The sequence below is a fragment of the Rhinolophus ferrumequinum genome, chromosome 22 (genome assembly GCF_004115265.2).
Source record: "Rhinolophus ferrumequinum isolate MPI-CBG mRhiFer1 chromosome 22, mRhiFer1_v1.p, whole genome shotgun sequence".
In the NCBI taxonomy this organism is placed as follows: Eukaryota; Metazoa; Chordata; class Mammalia; order Chiroptera; family Rhinolophidae; genus Rhinolophus; species Rhinolophus ferrumequinum.
This window is the reverse complement of record NC_046305.1, coordinates 45,625,480-45,650,149: the sequence shown is the minus strand read 5'-3', so window position 1 is coordinate 45,650,149 and position 24,670 is coordinate 45,625,480. Positions and strand designations below refer to the sequence as shown.

The 24,670-nt window shown below is 47.4% G+C and overlaps 1 protein-coding gene and 1 long non-coding RNA gene across 2 annotated transcripts in view; one reads left to right on the top strand and one right to left on the bottom strand.

The window, feature by feature from the left end:
- Positions 1–8,140, bottom strand: part of LOC117014926 (uncharacterized) — a 33,305-nt gene extending 25,165 nt beyond the window's left edge. The window contains exons 1-2 of the long non-coding RNA XR_004421646.1: positions 8,003–8,140; positions 5,523–5,653 (exon numbers count right to left, since the gene is read on the bottom strand). This is a non-coding gene — a long non-coding RNA (uncharacterized LOC117014926). The remainder of the gene's footprint in view (positions 1–5,522; positions 5,654–8,002) is intronic.
- A 258-nt stretch (positions 8,141–8,398) lies between these two features.
- Positions 8,399–24,670, top strand: part of TSPAN2 (tetraspanin 2) — a 40,425-nt gene continuing 24,153 nt past the window's right edge. The window contains exons 1-2 of the mRNA XM_033093669.1: positions 8,399–8,539; positions 22,807–22,909. Of these exons, the coding sequence (XP_032949560.1) occupies positions 8,471–8,539; positions 22,807–22,909 (172 nt within the window). The 5' untranslated portion in view covers positions 8,399–8,470. The remainder of the gene's footprint in view (positions 8,540–22,806; positions 22,910–24,670) is intronic.

Sequence of the window (24,670 nt, the reverse complement as noted above, 5' to 3'; positions counted from 1 at the left end):
ACAGTGCCAGACATCAGTCAAATATAATACTTGTTCCTCTGTTCCCCAAACTCCAGGAAACATATGTGAAGACCTCCAAGCGTTGGTCAGTTTGTTGTTTTTGTTTGTTTGTTTTGAAGCCCCTCTCAGCTGGCTTTAAGTCGGGGGACCAAAGCATTCCCTCCTCATACTTCCTCTGGTGGGGTGAGACAGACCCTCTCTCTTCATCTGTCAGTGTATGCTTAGCTTTCTCTTATAAAGACAAGGTGATGGGTAGAAGAACCAGGTTTCATTTAATCCCTTTGCAAGTCCTATATAGACAGTGCAATGGTTAATTTTATGTGTCAACTAGACTGGGCCACGGGGTGCCTACACATTTGCCCAAAAATCATTCTGTGTGTGTCTGCGAGGGTGTTTCTGGATGAGAGTAACATGTGAATTGCCCGACTGAGTGAAGCGGATTGCACTCCCTAATGTGGGTGGGCCTCGTACAATCAGTTGAAGGCCTGAATGCAACAAAAAGGCTGAGTAAGAGGGAATTCCTCCTGTTTTGACTGCCTTGAGCTAAGACATATTAATTAGTCTTTTCCTCCCTTCCGACTCCCAGTGGAAAAAAATGGCTCTTTTTGGATCTTGAGCCGGCCGGCTTCCAGACTGGAACTACACCGTTGTTTCTCCTGGGTCTTCAGCACGACGACTGCAGATCTTGGAACTTCTCAGCCTCCATGATCACATGAGCCAATTCTTTATCATACAAGTACAAATGCATCCTACTGGTTCTGTTTCTCTAGAGAACCCTGACAAATGCAGACGATCTTCCACTTTACTTTTAAATGGCAATATCCCTAAGTACCTATGATTGTGCTTAGTCTTTGGGACCTCTGTTGAAACTTTAAAACAACAAAAAAATCACATTAATCTATGCCAGATTAATATTCTGTCATTTTTTTAAGTCTTTCCTAATTCTGATGACTCACATGGGAATCTTCTGTGAGATACAATAAATCTTCAGGCTTAGAACTTACACCTGAATGGGTTATGTTCCTCCCCTTTCCTCAACCCGCTGTAAAATTGAAAAGAAAAATGAGTAGGTTATTCCCATAGGGTCCTAAGGAAACAATCAATTATCCTTTGCGTTTGCTCCCCTCTGCTGTTTCATCGTTCCTTCTCTTGCTTCATACATGCCTGCACAAGCAGGTATACACTCCTTCCTCTCACCAGCAAACACCAGAAGCTGAAAAATGATGAAAGGAAGCTATTACTGCCTGAACGCTCCTGGGAAAACATTGTACAAAGAGAGCCCAGCAACCTGTGGCCATGGAGATGGTTTGTAATCAGCAAACCAAGGCCCTGTCTTCCTTCCTTCTCTGGGCATCCAAGTAATGGTTGGTTTAGAAACCCTGAGCCCACAGACTATTTTCCAGCAACAACTGCATAGCAACAGGATTAACAGGCTATAAACCCAGCAGTCAAAAACTGCTCATGTCCTGCTTATCAAAACCAGAGTTGACGATAGCAGAACATGAGGTTTCTTTTTCCAGCAGGAGGGCAGACTCGCTATCCTGAACTACCTTCTCTATTGAAACTAAAACACTGGATAAAACTTGTAAGCATCTTCTTAAAAAAAAAAAAAAGAAAAAGAAAAACATATTGCTCGGCTAGCACCAAAGGAAGAGAATCTACAGAGGCCAAAGTGAAGTGAAAACAGGTGGGGAGTAAGCAGGTGCCAAAGCCATCTTTTGCCGTGAGTTTCTGTTTCAACAGCTGCAAAGGCTTGGGGTTAATGAAGTAAAAGCCTCTAAGTCTAAGGTATGGAGCCTATTAGGAGACTCCAACCCAAAACTGGTGCCCTGGCAAGGGCCACACCCTCAAAGTAAGAGTAGGGAGGAAATAAACCCATTGTGCTAAAGAGGACAACAAGGAAATGTCCATGTTTTGCTCTTGGTGTTGGGGTGGTGGGCAGTCTCCCGGGGGATCTTGTAACCACAAGCCAGCCTTCGAATGGATTTGTTGTCTGAATTAACACTCTGTGGTCGTGCCTTGAGGTGATTTGCAGAAGTCAAAGTAAATCCTTTCTGGAAGAATAAAACCTCAACTGATGACTCAAAGAAGTGCCACAATTTTCCAAGGAAAATGAGCCGCTTCCAGATTTCAAAAAAAGATATCACACAATACAAAGGAAACAAGACACTAACATCGACAGGCAGAAAATTCCACAAGCAGCAAAATTAGATCAACAGCGAGTTTAGCTATTGGCATTATGAGACACAGAAAACAAAATGTTTCTACAATTCCATCCTTGCCTACTTTCTCCTGTCTCCAGATGTAAACCCTCAGCAGGGTTCTGGCTCTCAGCCCCTTTCTATTTCCTCAGAGACTCACTCTCTTGCTTTTCTTCTTTTTCAGCCTCTCTCCACAGGCACCTTCCCCAAGGACTATGAACGTGTCCAGATCTTTCTCATTAAGGAAGAAAGGAAAGAAAAAAGAAAACTTGCCTTCCCCGTTTGGCTCCACCACTCTTAGAGCTAAGCTTCTTTAAAGCTTCTATGTCTTTACTCTTGCTTACCACCCATTCACCCCTAAACTGCCATCTAGCTTCCACCTACATCTCCCATCACGCTTCTGAAATAGCCCTTTCCCAGGTCGTCAATGTCCTAAATTACTCTAGTACCAAATCCATTTACCTATTATCTCACCTGTTATAGCTGAGGTATTTCCACCGTGGCCATTCCCTCCTTTTAGAAACTTGCCTCCTTCGGCCTCTGTGACACCTTTTGTTCGGATTTTTCTTCGACCTCCCCTCTGGTCATTTCCTCCCAGTCTCCTTTGCGTGTTGTATGTCCTCAGCCCACTTCTTAAAATGTTGTTATTCTAACGTTTCTGTTCTCAACACTTTTCACATTCACATTGGTGTCAACAAAAGTTTGCTGCCACCAATCTAACATCAACCGGTGTTCCCCAATGTCCGGGCAGAGAAAGGAGAAACCTTATTCAGGGGAACAGTTTGCAAAAGGGGTAACAACATAGCCCGCGGAAGGAAAGCCGAAGCGCGCTCCACAAAAACAAACAGGAGGCCCTTTTTATAAAGTTCCCGCCCTGGTTCCTGATTGGTCCCATTGTACGGGCAAATGAGAAATCCGGTGTGATGGTCCAAATAGCACTTTCCTGATTGGATGGCTTCCTGTGATCTGATTGGTCATTATGTAGTAGCTCTGATTGGTCAGTATAAATGCAAATGAGGGTGAGCTGCACAATTTAGATTGAAAGGGACAGGTCTCAGCCCATTGGTCGAAATACAATGCCAGGAACTCCTTTATAAGGATTGACTACCTGCACAGAACATAGCGTGAGGAGGCCGGCAGTTCAGTCCGTGGCTTTTCCCTTAAATGCAGGGTGTGTGAGAGGCCTCTGTCAGCAATGGCTGCTAGACTTTGGTTATGAATTTGGGCCCAGTTAACCACGAGGAGTCCTTCTTGGCAGATATATTCCTTCTCTGGGTTCACACTGGCCATGCCATTCATTCTCATAGCTTTAAACAGCTGTATGTCTCTGGGGCATGTATATCCTGGCATGTGAGAAATCTTTCCAGAGAGTCCTCTAACATGAATAGTTTTAAGAGAATCAGTGTCTAGATCTTCAATTTCCATGTGTATTCCTTCCTAGAATTAATATGCCTGAGAAAATGCCTGTGATCAAGGTGTCTTTCTTGACAAGTTACCTTTCTCTCATCCTAAATCTGATTATGGTACATTTCCCCAGAGCGTAAAATCTCTGGCCAGCAACTTGAAAAATTGCTGATGGTATTAAGAAAGTGAATGACTCTAAGTTAGACGGGTTCCAAATCTGCTTTCAACAAAATTGAAGAAAGACCAAATCATCTTGTCAGTTGATTGATCATGAGAAATAGTTTTTGATAGATCAGTATGTGAGTTGGGGCATATAATTCAGAAAGCGTTTAAATAATTGACTGGCATTGTTATAACAACTTCTTCCATCCTCATCTACTTATTTGCCTAAACAAAGCTTCTCAGCATTAATATCAAAGCAATGAAAAATATTAAGGGAATGTATGCTGAGCCTGGTGTTGTCTTAGCAATGAGTAATATTCATTCATGGATATATGAACTGTAGGAAAAAAATCCCAACCTCACAAATCTCATTAAGAGATGTATTTCCAGTAATATTTTACTTTTATGTTTAATGACTGTTTAAGTTATATTTGTTATTTTAATCAATTATGTACTAAGAAAAATTTTGATGATAATAAAGTAGAAGAAATTAATTAACACTTAGAGCCTCAGGAGGAAATTTTTAATTTCTTTTAATAAACATACAGTGCTATTTGTTCAGACAAGTATAAAAGCACATGTCAAGAAACATCTTTCAAGCATAAAAATGCATTATTTTAGGATTAAATTTCATGGGGAAAGTTGAATGGAAATACAAGTTCAAGGAAAAAAGGAAAGATGTCAAGCTTTCACCTTGTTAAAGACCATCTTGTTCATATATTTTTTTAAAGGGATGATGGTAGGTAGCAGATCACATTGGCGCTCAGTTTCTATTGAATGCATTAAAATAAGTGATGTGACAATTTTCTTTAAAATGTCAATATTTAAACTACATCAGAAATGACATCTCTTGCAAATACTCAAAATTATAATAAAGAATTTCATACGTCAAGTTAAACATGTGTGAGGGTAAATACTGTACTATTCCACTTATATGACATTATTAGAACAGGTAAAATTAATCTGTAGTGAAAAAAAATCAGAACAGTGGTTGCCTGTAGGAGGGGTAGGGGCACGGGTTGACAAGGAACCTTTTCAGGGTGATAGTAATGTTTTATACCTTAGTAGGGTTTGGAGTTAGAAAGGCAAAAGCTTGTCAAAAATCATTAAACGGTATACTTAAAATGTTTACATTTCATTGAGGTAAATTTTATTTCAAAAGGAAATCTGCAACCAAATATTTGACCTCTAGTTAATGTCATGCATGCTGAAGAATTTAGGGGTGAAACATATTGATGGCTAAAGTTTATTTGGAAATGCATAAAAAATAAGATAGGTTGACAAATGAACAAATGTAGAGATAACTAATTAACTAAAACAAAATGTTTATAGTAGAATCTAAGTGGTGAGTATATGGTGTTCACTGCTCAATTATTTCAAAATTTCTGTATGCTTGAAAATATTCACAATAAAACATTGAAGGAAATGTGCAGGGGAAAATATATTTCTTCATAAAGAGAATATACTTTTTCATAATTCTGTTAGGGGGTATGTGGGTAAAAGTTTGAAGACCATTGGTTTCTATTACCACCATTTGCTGATAAATCTTCAGCTTAAATTTACAGACCAAAGCTCTCTCCAGAATCCCAATCATATTTCCATCTGCCCCTGGACTAGTCCATCTGGATTTCCCATCAGATCTAAAACTCAAGAGATCTAAATATAAATTTATTGTCTTCCTGTGTCAGTTAGAAATACATCAGCTACAAGTAAAAGAATATAAAAGTCAAACAAAATGAGGGTTATTTTTCTTACATAACAAGAAATCTGGAGGTAGATGGTTGCCGGTATTGGGTCAGCCGTTCAACAATCTCTGGCTGGCAGGTGTGCAATTCTCTTGGCCTTTCTCATAGTCACAAAATGTTCTACAGCTCCAGGGATCATGTCTGAGTTCGAGACAGGGAAAAAGGGAAGAGAGCAATGCCAGTGATAATTGCACCTTTTATCAAGATAATTTCAGATTTTCCAAAAGCCTCCCAGCAGACTTCCACATAAATCACATTAATCAATTTTGTGTCGTATGACCACCCCTACCTCCAAAGGAAACCAGGAAGCAAGTACTTAGCTTTCCTAGCCTCTAAATTGGATGCAGGATTGGGTGACATGTGAGCCCATCTACAGTATTTGTAACATTCTCCCCAAAACCTTCTCCACCTTCTATACTCCGCATCTCTGTTAATGGTGCCATGGTCTGCCTCGTTACCCAAGTAAGAAACTCAGGAGTCATCCTTTCCTCTTTCCCCTTCTAGTCCTTATATTCGCTCTGTATTGATCTTTAATCAGTCTGAGTATCTCTCAAATCTGAGCCTCCTTCCCACACCCACTGCTACTGTCTTGGTTCAGCTTCTCATTTCTTACCTGAACTGCTTTAACAGCCTCTTAATTAGTCTCCAGTCTTAACTTGGAACCATCCTCCACACAGCCCCAGCTTGACCATCCTAAAAATAGAAATCTAACCATCTCATTCCCTGCTTAGATTCTATCTATGGCTTTGCATAACGTCTACTTTAAAGATTAACTTCCTTATTCTGTCATTTAATATAGTCCCCTGCTTTCATAATAATGTGCTCTTGAAATTCGTTAGCAGTTGGGATGTACTAGTTCTTTCAAGTGTCAGGTCCCCTAAGACACAACTTTCTGGAAAGGGTACCACTGGGGAACTCTGCACTCCAAATCTAAATCTGTTATGTTAGGCCCGCAACCGTCTGTCTCTAATACATATATGCTAAAATTGTGGCATGAAAGAACAATAGGTTTATATGGTAGGGGTTCTGTTCCCAGAGAATAGAGAATCCCTAAATGTATTTTGTCTGAGACATAAAGTTCAACAATATATTTAATATATAATATCATTGTTGCTCATTCAGTTCAGAGATTTGTTGAATGCCTACTATATACTAGACACTACTTTTTGATTTAGTTCTTTTCCTCTAGAATAGAATAGAGATGACAGATAGAAAACAATAGTGTTTGACGCTGAAGATATGCCTCTTTCTGCATACCTAATGACTTCATCTGTGTCTATTTCACTATTTGAAACTTATGCTTATTTTCAGAATCAGCACTTTCTGCATTTTTCCGTGTTCTTATTTTCATAAATAAAATCCACTAGATATTCAAACAAATGTCCAAAGACACAGATGTAGGCAAAGATGGCGACGCGGTATAAAGTGATAAGAGTACAACACAATAACAGCCAACCTTATATAGTACTTACTCTGTGCCAAGTACTGTTCTAGGCACTTTACAGATATTAACTGACTCATCATTACAACTCTGTGAGGTACGTACAATTATCTTCATGTTGCAGACGAGGAAACTGAGGCCCCAGGATAGTTTTGCACTTTTCTCAGCTGACTGTAAGCTGCACCCTAGCACTTTTCGGACTCACCTCCCTCTGCTCCACTTGGGCTAGCTATAGCTCTCACATACACTCGTAGTTGCCCAGGAAGCCTTGCTCTCTCTCCAGCCCTGTCCCATTTGCACACACTGTCCCATCTGCCAGGACTGCTCTTCCTCTCTGCTCAGATTCATTCTGACCAGAGCAGGCCCACTCTTCTCAGCAAAGCCTTCCCTGCCTGGTGCAGTGAGGCCAGGCCCTGCTGGCCGGAGCCTTGCCCAACCTCCACACCTTGCTACAGTTTTTTGTTTACAAATCTGTCTCTACAACCAGAGACGTGCGAGCAGGCCCTGCTGTCTCCGCATCGCAGTTCCTGGGGCTTGCTACTAGGCCTGGCCTATAAAGTTTTGCTGAATTAACGCATAGGTTCCCTGAACGTTCCACTTTCTTGTCGCCCCCACACCGTCTCGCACCACAGATGGTAGACACTCAGTCAAGGAGAGTGGGAGCCTGATTTCCCCGCCAGCAGCCTAACTTAATCAAACAAAGCAAAACAAAACCCGCCCCTTTTCTCCCATCTCCACAACAGTTAATCCCCAGGGATTTGGATCCCTTTCTAAACCCTCCCATAGGTCGAATCCAGCAGGACCCGGGCCAGGACGAGCAGGGTGGGGAACAGCCATCCGGGCAGGACAGCCGCATCCCGCTCCTTCTCCCAATTCTTGCCTATTAAGGTCAGAGTCCTCGGAGGAGCGCGGGAGGGGCCGAGGGACCTCGCCTCCGCCGCCTGTGCGCTGGTCCGGCGCCAGGGAACCACAGCCCCCAGCCGGGAACCCCGCGACGGATCCTGCCAGCTTCAGGGCGGGTTCTACTTATCTCTTCTACCCGAGGTCACCTTCCTAGGTTTCCATAGCCACCGGGGCCGCGTCCTTATCCACAACCATCACAGGAGGCCTCAAATGAGTCTCTACTCAGGGCGCTGATTAAGTGGGTCTCGGGTCCCCAGTGGACGCTCCTTCTTCGCAGATAACCGCCCAGAGCGGGGCGCCTGCGGGCAGGTCTCTCTGCATGGGGCGGGGGGGAAGGAGGTGGCCCCTCATTCCGGGGGCGAGAGGGGGACGTGCTCCTCCTGGCCGCGGGATTTCCTCTCCGACGGCGCCGTCATCCCTCGCCAGCCTCGCTGCTGGGGGTCTTCTGGGCCCTTTTTCGCCCCCTGCCGGGCCCCGCCCCGCCCCCGCAAGCCCCGCCCCGCCCCGCAGGCCCCGCCCCCGGTCCCTCGCGCTCCGCCCCCTGCCGGCTCCCGCCGCTCCCGGCGCTGGGTCGCTGGCCTGGGGACTCCGGATCCCGCTGCCGGGGCCGCAGCATGGGGCGCTTCCGCGGGGGCCTGCGGTGCATCAAGTACCTGCTGCTCGGCTTCAACCTGCTCTTCTGGGTGAGACCCGGAGCCGAGAGGGCCGGGCAGGGGAGGGGGCTGGGCGGTGTCGCGGGACCCGGGTCCCCGGGGAGCTGACCGCTGCGGCGTCCGAGCCGGGCTCCGGGGGAAGGCAGGGTGTTCCAAACGGCGGAGGTGAGAAAAAGGCAGACAAAGAGGGAGGGGAGGGATGGAGAGGGAGAGAACGGAAAGAGACCGAGCAACGAGAAAAGGTGAGAAGGGGGGAGACGACGTGGGCTCTTCCCTTTGAGGAACCGCTCCGCCTGGGCTTTCATCTCGCAGCTGGTGACTCAAGGTGTGGGGTCACCAGCCTCTCCTCACCTCCTGAGGGGTCGGCGCCCCTCGGGCCGCCCGTGCACACACCCCCTTCCCACTGGAGCCCGGGCCTGGCCAGGGCGTTGGGAGAGGAACCCCTGCGGGGGTGCTGCCTGGGTGGTGCCCCCTCTGAGTATGTGGACTCACTACCTGGTTGTGATGGTTTTATGTAGGAAATGGGGGGTAGGAGAAAAAATAGTATGAGGAGGAGGGTCAGTCCTTTTCCCGAGTATTAGGGAGGAATCGTCCTGCTGGATGACAGGAGGTGGTGGTGCTCTTCTGTGAAGGGGACCTGCGGGAGGGAGGGGCATCAAAGGAGCTGCAGCGTCTCCCCCAACCCCCAGCCTCTGCCACATACCAGTGTTCCCAGGGATGACCTCATTCAACTTTGCATTCAATGAACAACATTCTCAGGATTAGTGGTCCACAGAGAGAGAGAGCCAGGACTCTCGTCTCCTATAGTTGTAGTATTGGGACAAGATTGGGTCTGGATGGATCATCCCTAGATCCCTAGATCCCAGGCCCTACAGGACTATGGGATAAGTTCTGAAAATTGTGTGGTCTGCACATTCCTTCCTGGGCTTCCTCAAGAGAATGTCAGCCAGTGGGAAAACGCAGATCTTCCTTTGGATGAAGAAGTCCTTAGAGCTGGGAGGGAGCTGCAGGGGCCCGGGTGCTTTGAAATGGCTGGGATGGAGGAGGGTGATGGTTTCCTAGCTGCTCTGGGGAGGTTGGTTGTCTTCTTGTGGCTGCAGTTAATTAATTATTGAATGATGGACTCTGCCAACCCATTAGCCCAGATGTCTGGGTGACTCAAGCCACTCAAGCTCTCAGGCCAAGTCGCAGCGTTCTTCAGCAGGGAAAGGTGTGAAGGAGGGAGCCCAGAAACAACCCTTGAATTTTAAACACACACGTGGGTTTTGGACATCTGGGCATTTCCGTCCCGCATATTACAGGGAGGGGTGTTTCTAAGGCCTGTTGTGCTGTGCTTTTCACTAGTCTGGCTTGATTTCAAAAGCTGTTCGTTATACATGTCATGCTTCAGTGACACCCTTCACTCTCACTGCTTACAAATTCAAAAGAAGTGGTATATCAGCCTGAGAGGGGAATCTTAGGCTGGATTCAGTGCCTTGTTACTGCTTGACAGTGTGCCAGCCTTTCCAGGGATAAAAGGAAGCATTTATTGAATGTTTTCAACGTGTCAGGGACAGTGCTAAGCTGAATAAGGGACATTCATTATTGCACCTAATCCTCACACCAGTCCTGAGGTGCAGACTATTATGATGGCCATTTTTACAGATCAGGAAACAGTGGCTCAAAGAGGGTGACTCACCCAAGGTCACACAGCTAGTGGCAGAGGTGGGACTCCAACTCAGCCTGCTGGCTCCCAAACACCATGGTATTTGACACTCCGAGTCTGTGGTTCTCCAGGTGTGGTGCCTGGGCCAGCAGCTTCAGCATCTGGGACCTTGTCAGAAACACACATTCTCAGCCCCTTTCCAGAATCAGAAGCTCTGGCGAGGGACCCCACAAGCTATTTGAACAAGCTCTCCAGATAATTCTGGTGCTCAGGTTGGAGAACCACACTGTTAAACAATTATTAAACGAGCATGATGAAGATGAGGTACACATGTCCAAATGTAAAGAAGTGTATAGAATTTATAAATATAAAACGCTGTTCCCTAAGCTGCTCATCTAGTTGAGGAAACAGACCAATGCACATAAAACAACAACAAACCAAACATCGAGTGACAAATTTCACACTTCTGACCATAATCACAGTAAGGAAGGGAAGGAGGAACAAAGTGACGTCTGTATGCCAACAATGTTAGTCATTGGGGCTAGATATGACCTTTCATACACAAGATCTGATGAAGGAGGTTAGTGAAAGGTTCGCAGCAGTAGTGAGGAGTCAGGACAGTTCTCCTGAAGAACGGGATGTTTAAGTGGGCTCAAAGGACAGATGGAATAGAGGAGGGCAAAAGTGAGGGGGTGACATCACCCACCAGCAGAGGAGCCAAGCAAGGGCACCTGTGACCACCCTGTGACAAAGGGATGGGGCTTGAATGCCAACTTCCCAAGCAGCGTGTGCTTGAGCAAGTTACCCTGACTTCTGGGCCTGTTTTCTCATCTGTACAATTGGGGTAATGGAGTTTTTGAGAGGATTGAAAGGAAATACAGGAAGTATCTGATGTTATTATTAAGAGCCTGGCACAGAGGAAGCATTGGGTAAAGGTTAGCTGTCTTTCCCCAGTCCCCTCATCTTGGGGAGTGATGCATATGTTTGCCACGGGACTTGCAGCTTGTCTTGCATTCAGGGTCACTACACAGCATCTTCTCAATTTGTACTTGTGCAATTTCCCCACTAGAACTTAGGCCACTCTGAGAGCAGGGATTTTTTTTTTTTCTGTTTTGCTCATGGTTCTATCTCCAGGGTCTAGCATATAGGAGCTATCTCCAGCATGTAGGAGCTACTCAAGAAATACCTGCAGAATGACTAAATGAACGTGCAGGTTAGAGAGCTTGGTACAAATGGCCTTCCTGATTTACACAGATAATCAATCCTCAGCTTTATCTAGAGGACTGAGCCTCTCTCTTCCTGATCATTACCTATTGATTTGCTCTGTGTTTGCACAGATTGAGCCCAGGAGGGGAATATGGGGCCTTCCTCTCTCCCAGTTCCATGGGGCGGGGGGGGCACCAAGGGTCTCGGAACAGCAACAGTCACAGGCAGCCTTCCCATGTCTGTACTTGCACAACCAAAGGGAAAGAGGGCAAACTGAAACAGTACCTTATGATTTAGGGGAAAGCGACTGGGATACATTCTCTAGATATCTACCTTCACTGTACTGAGGGAACCTGACACCAGAAAAGCCCCACCCTAGTTTCTGAAGTTGTTTTTTCCTGGTTGGAGGGGTTTGTGGGAAGTTTGGGGAAGGGGCAGAGGGCGGGGTACAGTTTTCCTGGAAAGATAGGCTTTAACCAAGACTTCAAGTATGTTTACACACACCCTTAGATGCCTGCAGTGCCTGCCCTTCTGAAGTATAAGGGTCCCCCTCTGTGACAACACTTCCTTTCCTGTCAGGAACTCACCAGCAGGCAAGCAGGCACGGAGGCTGGGCTGTGGCCTGTTCTGTGATCTGCAATTTGACAAATCGATTTGCAACCTCCTTCTGGCAGCTTGGTTTAAGTTTCCTTAGGCTGTGCCCTTGATTTTATAAAAAGTCAACTAGGTCCTGCCAGAGCCAGCCCAGTACTCCCTGGCCCGGGGCCACTGGCTGTATCCACCACTGAATTTCAAAAACCAAAAGTAAAGCCTAGCCATGAACCCCACTAAATTAATTTCTGTTATCATGACACTAACCTGACACCCTTCCCAACATCTGCTGGATCTGAATTCGGACACTACAATCAGAGAGCATGGCATATCCCCATGCCTTTCACTGAAATCACCTTTATTTTCTCTCCGTTGCATAGCAATATAAATAAACCACCACAATCCACCAAGCCACATATGTTGATTTAGAGAAAGCCCTGCGCGCTGTTTATTCCTTGGTTCACTGTTGTATGCTCAGCGTTTTCCTATCATTGTGCTGTCTGAGCTGCTCAGGGCTACCCACCAACAGGAAACAGGACTGTTCATTGTTGAACATCAGATGCCATATATGGCTTGTCTGAAGTCGCTCTCCTTTCCTTCTCACTATTATTAATTCTGCTTTGGGGTTTCACCTGGTGATGTCTGACAGGTGCTTTTAGGAAAGACGGTGTCATGCGGGCTTGGGAGGGAAAGATGTTTGGCTCTACTGAAGCTTACAGAGGCTGCCTTCTCCTCTTTCCCAAATTTATTTCAAACAATAACTTCAGAGCTACCCTGTCAGAAAGACTGGTTAAAAAAAAATAGCTGAAGAAAGTATCTTTTGGGATCCACCCAAAAGCTAGACCACCCCAGAAGGCAGGTAGGAATTTCTTCAGCCTTGTTGTAGGATGGTCTCCATTTCTGATTTCTGTCAAGGGGGGAAGGGAGCAGCAGGGGTCAGCCTCCCCTAATGTGGACGAGAGTGGCCTAGTGTTGCTGGTAGGTGTGAGTTTCCAGAGGCTGAAGCTCTAGTTCCAGTCCTCTGGTTGACCTGGGACAGGTCCAGGCGGTGTGGCAGTTCTTATCCAGGAATTCAGAGCCTGGAAGGTGGACCCTGGCATCGCACTGCCTGGGGTTGTTCCTGGCTGTACTATTTATAACTAAGGAACCCTAGTAAGTCATTTAACCTCTTTGAGCCTCAGTTTTCTCATCCATAAAATGGATATAATCAAGTGCCAACATCAATCTATGATCTTTGTGAAGATGAGTACATATCTGTAAAGTAGTAAGTATGGCACATGGGCATAGTAAATACTCAGTAACAGGACATATTAGGGGTTGTAGTACTTAAACACTAGACGTACAGGTGGGAAAGGAGAATCCAAGAGGTTTGTAAAGGTAAGAAGTAGGAAACAGGTATCCTAGGTCCAGCCGACCAAGCAACGTGGCAGGAGTCTTATAGCTTATCAAGGGCATGGAGTCCAAAGAAGAGATTCCTTCCTCAGCAGTTAGTCAGTCAGCAAACATGTATGGACCACCTACTGTGTGCCCCAGCTAAGTGCTGAGCATTCTAAATGATTAAGACACAGTCCTTGACCTTGAGGCACTTGTGCCTTTCTCTCTCTAATGTCTTTGCCCCGTGAGGGCAGGGAGTGCTGTGCTGGTAGCCTCCTCCCCTCAGCACGTAGAAGAGGTGCAGTGGTCAGTGGCATGGCAGATAACGTGTGCACTCACCCCAGCCCAGGAACTGTGTGTCTGTCCCCTGCCCTGCTTCTGTGCTGCCCAGGGGAAGCCAGTGGGTGGCGATGGGAAAACCTTTGGTGGTCAGTGCCTCTCGCCCTTTAATGTGAGTACGAATCACCTAGAGACCTGGTTTGCATGCTCGTATATGTATTGTGACGCCGTGGGTCTGCATGTCTAACAAGCCCCAGGTCACTCTCATGCTGCTGGTCTAGGGCGCCCACTTTGGGAACCCCTGGTTTAGCTGTGGTCTGCAGAGGTGGAACGCCGACCAGGGGCTCTCGTTTCCAAGGCGTGCCCTTCCTCCTGGCCCGTTCCCCTGGCTTCCCTGTGGCAGTTCTCTTCATTCCAGTCACCACTTTACCAACAGTGTTTTAAGACTTTCTTCCTTTTTTTTTTTTACATTAAGACTTGGTGGTTTCTAGAATTACCACATGGCCACCTGTGCATTGTCCACTGCATTTTACTGTGTTATTCTAGAACATCATCCATGCAGGATGTTTGGGTCTCCAATCCTGTGTGACAAAAAGAGAACGTAACCTTTATCCCCCACCTTAAAGCTGACAGTTAATATCAAAACAGGGCTGCTCTCCTGAAGCCAGTGGTACTGTACTGACCCCCGAAACACCACCTGTCACAGCCGCTAAGGAACTAAGGAGAGGAACTGAGAGAGAGGCCGGTGAGATGAGAATATCGGGTGGGCTGAGAGCACAGCTCCCAGATGAGGACCAGTCACCTCGAACAAGTCAGGCCACCTTCATGCTCTGTGGATTTAATTGGGAACAAAAGTAATAATGCTCACTAACATTCGTATGATGTTTTCATGTACAAAATGCTTTCACATGCATTATCCCACTTGATCATGAATCACGGCAATCCCGTGGAATAATATAATTGTCCTCATTTTACAGAAGGGGCAGCTGAAAGTCAGGCACGGTATGTCTGAGATCAAAGAGTCAGGGAGGAGCGAAGCTAGGGATTCACAGCCAGGTCTTCTGGTTTTAAACCCTGAGTTCCTGTCACTGCATTAACTTCTCAGGGCATGGGAACAGAATGCCTGAGAAGTGTTCCTAGCTTGGAAAATGTGACGTCTGTGACCCGGGAGATTATATCCAGTTGTGGATTGAGTTCTTGATGCATTCCAGAAACACAGGTGCAAAGAGACACTTACGGAGGTGCTAGTAGGACCTCCGCTCTGCAGCTGAGGAATCTGAGGGTCAGAGAGGTTAAGTGACTTGCCCAAGGTGTCACACTAGTAAGTGGCAGTGCCTGATTGAAACCCGGGATGCCTAGAGCCCCCCGTTTTTATCCACTACAACGCCTGGACACCACAGCGCGGTACACGAGGACGTTTTTGTGATTTTTCCCGTCTCAGGGCATCGTTATTCAGTCTGAACACTCGGAAGGGTTAAACTTTTCTGGAAGAGCAGTTGGCACGTGTTCCACAACATGTGTCAAGCCCTGTCCTCCCCATCATAATGGTGACTGGGAAACTGATAAACAAGGGAATTGGGCAGGGCTGGCACAGCGCCCCCGCAGGGCAGTAGCGGAGGCCTTGGGAGCCGCTACCACTCATCCAGGCAGCCCACCTGCTCCCCTGCGCATGTTCAGATCTGGCCAGTCCCCTGGGAATGGCGCGGTGCTCCCCGCTTTCATGACCACAAAACAGCTTCTGCTCAAGTTGCTGTTAAGAAAAATCTCTCTAGAGCACCAAGCTAGACTTTCATGATTTCTACTGGATTCTGTCCAACCTAACTTTTGAATAAAGTGTTGTGGCTTGTTGCAATCTAATCTGAGTTCTACCCGAAACATTTTTTCTCTCTCACTGTTTCTCTGTTAACAACGCAAACTAGGTGAAGATCAGTGTATTGATTCATGTTTAAGAATCCTGTTTATCTGCTCAAGGCTAGGTCTCACAGACTACCTTGAAAAACATTAGGCTATAAAATATTGTTTAATGTCCTGTCTTTGTTGATAGAAGCTCGATATGGATGAGATGTCACAGTTGTCAGTCTAGCCCTAAGGTAAGTGTTTATTCAGAGGGCAAGCCAGGCTAAGAGCCAGCTGCAAGGAGGAAGTGCAGAGAACCAGAAAAGAGCATTTTTGTCCTGAAGCTCCTCCCCCAGCTGAAGGAAGGCAGACATTGGGTGTAAGACTCTCCGGTAACTTAGAGGATTGCGGTTGAGTTCTCTATGTATTTGATCTTAGCTTAAAGCCATCTGCTTACTGGAGGCTTTAGCCAGCAGTCTGTGACAATTGTTCGGTGTATAAAGAAAACTATACAGACATCATCTTTCTCCTATTTCTCGTTGATATCCCCTCCTCCTTTCTTTAGAGAAAGGAATTCTGTCTGACCACGGAATTGAAACAACGTACTCCCCACGGTTTGTAGTTATCTGGTTGATCATGCAGAGCAAGCTTTTCATCAAGTTAGTTTCCTTCCGCTGAGCTTGGTACCCTCTCCTGCCCCCAGCACCTCTATGCTGCCCCCAGCTATGTCACTTGATCCAAGCAAGTTAACTTGACAACAACGTAAACAGAAGGAGCTGTGCTTGGCACAAATATAGAGCCCAGCGTTCTTTCCAAGATAAATAGAACATTCCCGATTCTGTCACGGCTTGGAACGCAGAAGCCTTCCACCAGTGCAGAGAGCTAAGCATTGATTGATTGTAAGATATATCCTCACCTGAAGGAAGTCTTTCAGGAATTTCTTAGCATGAGCTTGTTCTTAAGAAATCATTATGAGGAAAAATAATAGGGGGAGTCGGAAACACTGGTCTCTAACATTTCCAAACTAACCGCATCATACGCTGCCAGGGTCCTGCCCCCAATTCCTCCTCACCTGGTCCTGAGGTTGAGACCACGAGGCTCCTCGGAGCTTGTCACACCGAGGTCAGATGGCATTCGGCTCTTGAATTAGTGACAAAATCCTTGATTTTGAGAAAGCGCTATCTGAATCCTCACCTTGCTTCACTGCGTGCTAGGAAGCAAATGTCGGGAGCTGCCTTTCTTCTTCAAGGAAATCAGCATCGTCTTCCAGAGCGAAGTGCTTCTGCCTTTTGCCTGTTAAAAGGATGACACTCCATTACTCGCATGGTCTCATAATGCGGTTTGCAGTCATATCGAGAGTTGTGACAGCTCGTTATGTGATCCCATCTGGGTGAGAACTGCCGCCAAGAGCAAGTATTAGCTTAAAAGCTTTTAATGAAACCTGTAAGGTTGAAGTGTCATTTCCAACTCTGTGTGACTTCATCCCAAAGAAGAGAATTGCACATGAGTTGGGTCGTGTGTACACATGGTACTCACCCTGGAGAAGTGAGACTACAGAATTGATTTTGCTCCTTTCATTCGAGTGCAGTGGGGGGTGTGTGTGTGTGGGTGTGTGTGTGTGAGTGTGACTATAATCGCATTAAGTGTCCATATGCTCCTGCCTGTGAAAGGCATGTATAGATCTCTCCTTTGTGTTATGCATGATGCATAGCACACATGCCCGCAGGCTTAGGAAAACAGAACTGATACTACAGCTCTAGTTTTGTTTTGCTTTGTTTTTCTATGGGAAAGTGTTTCACTGAGTATATTCAGCCGTGTGTTCACACGGTGCCTTCTGAGGTGTCTGCACAGTGTGTTTTTCTAGGTGCAAATGAATTGGAAAATAGTACTTTGCAAAGTCGTCCCTTGGAGGGCTGGGAGGGCGGTTGCTCAGAATTGCTCCTGTCAGGTCAGGTGGCCATAACTAAATACCATAGACTGGGTGGCTTAAATGGCAGGAATTTCCTTCTCACAGTTCTGAAGGCTGGGAAGTCCAAGGTCAAGGTGCCAGCCAGCCAATTCGGTTCTCAGTGAGGGCGCTCCTCGTGGCTTGCAGATGGCCACCTTCTCTCTGTGTCCTCACATGGCAGAGGGAGGGAGGGAGGGAGGAAAGGAGAGAGAGAGAGGGAAATCTCTGGTGTTTTTTCTTAGGAGGGCTCTAATCCCATCAAGTGGGCCCCACCCCCATGACCTCATCTAAACCTAATCATCTCGCAATGGCCCCACCTCTAAATACCATCACATTGCGGGGGGAGTAGGGCTTCAATATTTGGATGGAGGGGGTTATAATTCAGTCCATAGCACAACCTAAATGGTACCTTTGTGAAGCCCCTCCACTCATTCATTTAACAGATGTCTGTTGGGAACTCACTCTGCATGGCAGAGGGGTACGTGCTTAGGACACAGCAACACAGACCCTGTCCCTGCCCTCACGCAGCTCAGGCCCTGATTTAAAACAAACAAAAAAAAAATTACGGAAACATTTAAATAGAAATGGTTATAAGAGACATGAAGGAAAGGACATACCTTGGTCAGGGGAGTCGTCCCAGAGGAAATGACATCAGAGCTGAGAGCTGTGATTGGGTGTGAGCTAGGTGGACAGGGAGGGGAAGAGAGCTTCCTAAGCCAGAGCAGAGGTCCCCAAGTGGAAGAAGGAACTGAAACTGTGTAGTGAGAGTATCTGATGACAATGAATTTTGTCTCCCATCTAGGTAAAAGAACTTCCCCATGGGACACTTTTTACCCAAAGGGGGGCTTTCGGCCATGCTTAGCATCAGATAGCAGAGTAGCTTGTATTTGACCTTTGTGATCAGCCTCCTCTAGGGAGATTGGGTACAGGTGGTGGGAAGCTGGGCGGACTCGGGGACCCAGGTCTGAGCAGTGATCTTTGCAGTTTTGCATCTCAGCTCCGCACTCCCTCCAACTTAGTGCCATCCTAAGAACCGTGTGTGTGTGTGATCTATGAAGCTTTTTTTTAAGTGAAAAAATACGTCCTCAAGATAGGACATTTCACCAGCAATCCCAGGGAAATGGAAATAAATACAGTAAAATAAAATTGAAATCCATTAACAAGTTCTGCTTCTTGCTAAGCGATGTGTTTCTGGCAGCCATTTCTTACGGGAAACTTTGTGTGTATCCACTTTGCTTTCAATGCTTTCTAATTAGGTCTGTAACCATCTTTTCTGCTACTTTAGTTTTACAGTACAAACTGTCTTCTCTAAAGATATATAGTTACATTTTGCAACTTTGTGTCCTACATAGTTAGCTACTGAAATAACTTGCCCATGAAAATGCATGATATAAATGTATCTGGTGATCCCGTTTAATGATGTAGCTATATGTCACTGTTCCTTTCACTGATATCTTTCATCTGTTTTTTTTTTCTATTTTACTTCTTTCCTCTTTTTAAATAGTGGGCACACTTTTGCCCTTAAAATCCTGTTTCATCACATTCTCTGAGTGCCTAACACACAGTTGGTACTCAGAAATGGTGACACAAAGAATGAGATCCGGTATGTTCTGGTGGGCTGGTTCTGTGATGGAATTCTTACCTGCAGGGTCGGGTCCTTCCTGGACCATCCAATGGGGTCAGTTTCTCCATGAGTCCCTGAGATCCTTGGGAGAAGGAACTGGATCATCATTATTTATGAATCCTTGGCGTCTGGTTCACACGAGATGCTCAATACATATTTATTAAATGATTAACATCAAAGCCCACCTCATGCTTTTTATCTGGAAAAGTCCGTTCCTAGAAAAACATCATTTCTAGTGAGAATGATGCCAGAGGCATGGGGCTTGGTACCAGTCCTAGGAGCAGAGCAGCCCGCGGCCGTGTTCCTTCATCAGCAGACTGCCTCCTTCCTCACCACACCCACTCCCAGCATCCCCCCCGGCCTTCAGCCACTCAGGGCTTTATCCCTGTCTCCTGTCTGGCATCAGGCAGCACTCACGCTCTTGACTGTCACCATTAAAATGAGCGGCGCCCTTCTCTCCTCCCCTCCAGGCCCTGCCATGGGCTTTCCAAAACGGTAGCAAGCTAAGTGGGAACCGTGAGCCATGGTTGGCCCCAACTCGCCCTTTGAGCCCCACACTCTGATCTGCCCCAGACTCCTCTCTCCTGCCCCCAACACAGCGTTCCAGGAAGCAAAGCCCTTCCCCACACTGTTCCCTCTGCCTGGCGTTCATTCCTCCCTCCAGTCTTTCCCTGCTCGGTGACTTCTAACTCATTCTTCAAGAAGTAAATCGCAATGGAATGTCTTGTGCTGAACACTGGCTGTCACACTTTGCTCTGACCCCTGGGCAGTATGGCGCTCTTCCATTGAGCACGCTTCCTGCATTATATTGCATTTATTAGTTTGTGGGATTATATATATATTTTCCAAGTTGGACTGAGCGTCGTGTCTTTTCATCATTGTTTCCCTAATACCTAGCACAGTACCTGACTGGGACCACAGGTGACTCCCTGAAGGACAGGGAGGAAGTGAAAGGAGATGAGGGTGGTGACAAGAGAAGGAAAGGGACCAAAATAAAAAAAAAAAAAAAAGGGCAGCCTCTTCCTTATTTGTTCTGACCTTGCTGAGATGCAGTATTGTGTCTGAATACAAAAGAGTGGCTGAGATGAACAAGAAGAGAGAGAGTGTTGGGGGAAGGGAGGTTGATCTAGAAAGGTTAAAATGTAGGATTCTAGGAGCTAGAAGGCTTCCCTCAGGTCACTCGGTGAACCGTGTCTGCCTTGGTACAGGATGCGCAGAGCAACGGGATTTAATAACACTGGACTTGCTTACTTTGTTCCTGACTGGCCTGGAATTAGTGTGCTTTTTTTTTTTTTTCCAAGCAATGACCAGAATATGATAGATAACCGAAGTCTAGTGAACGCAGAGTAATCCAGGAGCCTTACAGGAACGGAGAGTTAAAAGGGACCCATGGTCTCTGTGGATGCCACTTTCCACAGACGCGATCACTCTGGTCACAGGTGGCTGGCCGGGACCTCAGCCACTGTGTCCTCTGCTGTGGGAGCGGCTGCAGCCACGGAGGATTCCCTCCACACAGTGATGACACTCAGCTCAGCCACAGTTTCCTTGACTCAAGAGGAAACCCGTGTGGTTTGGGGTAGGAGGGGTCAGGGCGGGGTGTGGATGAGCAAGTGAAGATTTTTTTCTCATTGCCCCGTGGCTTTAAATTGCAACCGCTCTTTTAATTTTCCATTATGCATCAAACACATCTGTGCCAGCAGCGGACAAATGTATTCCGTCTGGGAGGATGATCCCAGACAGCTATAAATTAGACTTTGTGTCCAGAGATGCCAAAAATGTGGCTGCGTGGTAGGGTGTCCCTGGGACAGCCACCTCCCCCAGTCTGCTCCGTGGCTGCAGGCCTTGGCCTGCCGCCTCTGTCAATAGATTTCATTTTGAATTTGGAAACTATCTTTCCATCAAGTCACTGCAGAGGCGAGGGGGCAGGGTCGCCTGTGAGGCTCTGCGGGGCACATGTGTCCCCGGCAGCCTTGGGTGCCCCTAGGATGGTGGTTCCCCAAGGGCATCGCTCTCTTTCCTGTACCTGACACAGCAAAGACCTTGAAGCTGGTTTCCCCCAAAACTAAATCAGGGCTCAAAAACACGCTCCTCATTGTTTCTGGATGCAACAAACTACCCTATCATGCTTTTAAAAAACCAACTTTTTAAACATGTATGAGTAAGGCTATATGCTCAATGCAGAACACTTAGAAAATAAGTGGAAAGAGACGCCTGCAATCCCACCTTCCAAGATAACTATGGTCAGTGTTTTAGCATGACTTCTTTCAGTATTTTTTCCGTGCCACGCTACCCTTTTTAAAAATGCAGAAATCTTTTAAAGCTGGTTGAGCCCAGTTCCGTTAGCTGTCCCTCACATTATCCAATTAGTGCTTTCCTCTAAGTCCTGGAAACTTTGAGTTATGCCACACGAGAGTCCAGCTGGTAGAACTCTGCCCTGCAGCTCCTCCTGCCTGAAGTCATGCCGCTCTTCTACAAGAGCTGGGCACAGAGGGACTTGGCCTTGAGGGGATCGCTGGGGGTGAAGGGTAAAGTCTTCATAGGAATCCACCAGGGAGCCCCAAAGGGTAGCTCTGTCTTTACAAAGAGCCCTGCAGAGAGAAGGGTCCGGTGTACACGGGCTCTGCCTGACCCTGACTTGGATATAATTTTTCCTTGTTAAACCTCACCTCCCTCTCCGTCCTCTCGTCTTCCTGTTGGGGCAGGAGCAGCCCCTAAACTGTGCACCATCTGTTGAAAGGCCAGGGCAGCCCAGCACTCACGGAGGGGTTGGCAGAACCGGGGGGCTATTTTTACATCTCTGCTTCCTTTCCCCGGCTGCCCTGAGCCCAGAAGGTGCCCAGTGAACATCTGTGGACTGACTGATGCCATGACATTCAAGATGGGTGTTTCTGGAGAGCGAAGATGCTGGGGCTGGAGCCCGATGGTGGGCAGTTGGGACAGTCCTGCGATGGCAGGAAAGCCGTCCAGCTTTGGTGCAGGGCCTCACGAGGGCCCTCAGGGTGGCAGAGAGGAAGCAGGCGATGACTCTACCAGCTGCCAGCCTGCCTCGCCGCTGCCTGCGCCAGCCACTCAGTCTCTCCATGAGCCACACGGCACACAAACCGTGCTTCTTCAGAAAATTATTTTTTCCTCTCTCACTTTCCATGGAAACTCGAAATAGCAACCAAAAAAAAAAAAAGAGGAGAAAAAAAAAAAAAAACGGGCCAAACTCCCTCCCTGCTTGCAAAGCCATCCCCAGGCAGCAGGCAGTGTAGTGACTGGAGGCGTGGGGTAGAAAGGGCTCCGGACAGACGCCTCTAAAACTGCTTCCTCACCAGGCACTGAGCACACACGAGGTGTGGGCAGGTCTGAGGCTGGGGTGTTTTCTTCGAATTTAGCAAAGCGGGTTTCCCCCAGGTCTTGGCATTCATCCTGCACTTGGTGACCTGGGTGACTGAAACACAGTTTCCTCTCGCTGTGGTTAGGTGGTCCAGCGTGCCCAGCAAGGGAGAGAAAGGCAGGGCACAGATGCCTTCCAGGGCAACTGCTACTGGAAAGTTCTTTGTGGGACACCTCCCATAGCCCAGGGCAGCCCGGGGGAATGGGAAGAGCTCTGAGCTTGGAATTAGGAAACTCCAGTTTTAGCATCACATCAGGGACTTAGAGGGGCTCTGAGCACTTCATTTCGCACCCCCCACCATGAAATGTGCTATGCCCTTCCAGACCTCAGCATCCCAGCCGCCCCTCCCCCCCACTCCAGGGCTGTGCACACGTTCCCCTGCCGTCATTGTAAAGCTGTGTTTTTGACCTTTCAGCTGGCAGGGTCGGCTGTCATTGCCTTTGGACTATGGTTTCGGTTCGGAGGCAGCATGAAGGATTTCTCATCAGAGGACAAGTCCCCAGAGTATTTCTACGTGGGTGAGTGATGTCAGCTTCTCTAAGCTTTAGCCAGGGCTGCCCCAGAGGCTTGGATGGGCAGGACAGAGAGCAAGGTCAGAGGAGAAGCCTGCCACTCCTGAGACGCCACCTGGCCCTGGGTGGGGGGAGGATGTGGTCCAGGCAGGAGAGGGCCCTGCCACCCGTCCCCTGCCTGCCCCTCCCATGGTTCATCCATCTGCTCTCCAAAGTCAAGGGAGACCCGTGTGGGAAGGCTGGCCCATGGCGCTTCTCTCAGCCGCTTCATGAAAAGAAGCCCAAAATAAGCGAGTCACCACAAAGTTGGTTATTCACTCATCCATCTGCGTAACTGGGGCCCTGCAGAGTCAGGGCTTTATTCTGTGGTCTTGTATTTTAAAAGGTCTATGAGGAAAACATAATTCAAAGTGAAGGGACATCTCAAGGTTTAGAGGTGCTGATCTCAGCCCCTCCGTGACTAGGGGTCTAGGAGGGCAGGGGACGGATGGCAGGGAGGGAGGGAGCAGGAGGAAGCGAGGGTGGGGAAGGCAGGGCTGCCCTAGGGAAGAGGCCTCAGTGGGTGGACGAGGGGCAATAACCCCCCCAGGAGAGGGACGAGGAGTGTGGAGCAGGGTGCAGCCTCCAATTCTGCAACGCTGTGATAAGCAGGGGCTGCGCGTTCTCCCCTCATCTACTTCTCATCTGCTGCTGCTGCCTGCTCTCATTCTGCAGCTAAGTGCGCCTGGACTCTAGGCAGCAAAAAGTCCAAGGGCCTTGCCAGTCTAGGTGCTGGCCCCACGGGACTGGCCGTTATAGATGCGTGCCAGCTATAGCGCACGCATCGGTGGCGCGCGGCCATCTCTGTGCCGGGGGAGAAGCAGGATCCTGCACAGATCATTGCTCCAAACCCCAAGAAGAGCAGAGCTGCTTCCCAGGGGGGACCGGACTCCAGGCCCCCGTCAGAGCCAACCTGTCCTCAGGAAAGGCTGCTCCCAGCTGTGTTACCTTCTCTTCCAAACGCCCTTCCCACACCGCCCCGTCCTGTGAGGAGAGCAGCCGTATCAGGGAGGAAACTTTTAGAGAAAAGTAACAGAAAACCTAGTACACGACGGATAGCAGTAAGGAATCCCACGTTTCATCAAATCTTGGATGCAGTCTTTTGTAAACACCCAATGATTTAAGTTCCACCGAGAAAGGAAGAAATGTTACCAATGTAATTTACATACCATAAAATATGCATCCTAATTTTAGAAATGTTAAAACGTAATATATATAATATATCACACATATATTATATACATACATATACACAGGGGGCCAAAAAATGTATACACGTTTTAAGAAAGGAAAAAACTGTATTAAAATTGTAATACTCAATATATGCCAATAACAAAAGAGGAATATAAGTCATGTGTATACATGTTTTTGGCACCCCTGGTATATATCAAAATTAATGAAATGTGGTAAAAGAAGTGTAGAATTGAGGCATCTCCAGAATTAGTTCAGGACCCAGGCACTTCCCGTCTTGCTACTCGCCATCCTCGGGACAACCTCAACCATGTCCCCTCAGGATTACAAGAAAGCTGCAGTGGCGCCAAGCATCACATCCCCACAGAGTCACATCCAAAGGAGAGAAAAGGAAGCTTCGCCTCATAGCATCCTTTTTCAGGCATGAATAACACCTTTGTCACGAGTTCCCCAGCAGACTTTCCCCTCAGCGTATGGGCCAGAACCGCACTGTGTTCATGCCCGAAGCAGTCGTGGCCGAGAGCAGTCCCCCTGACT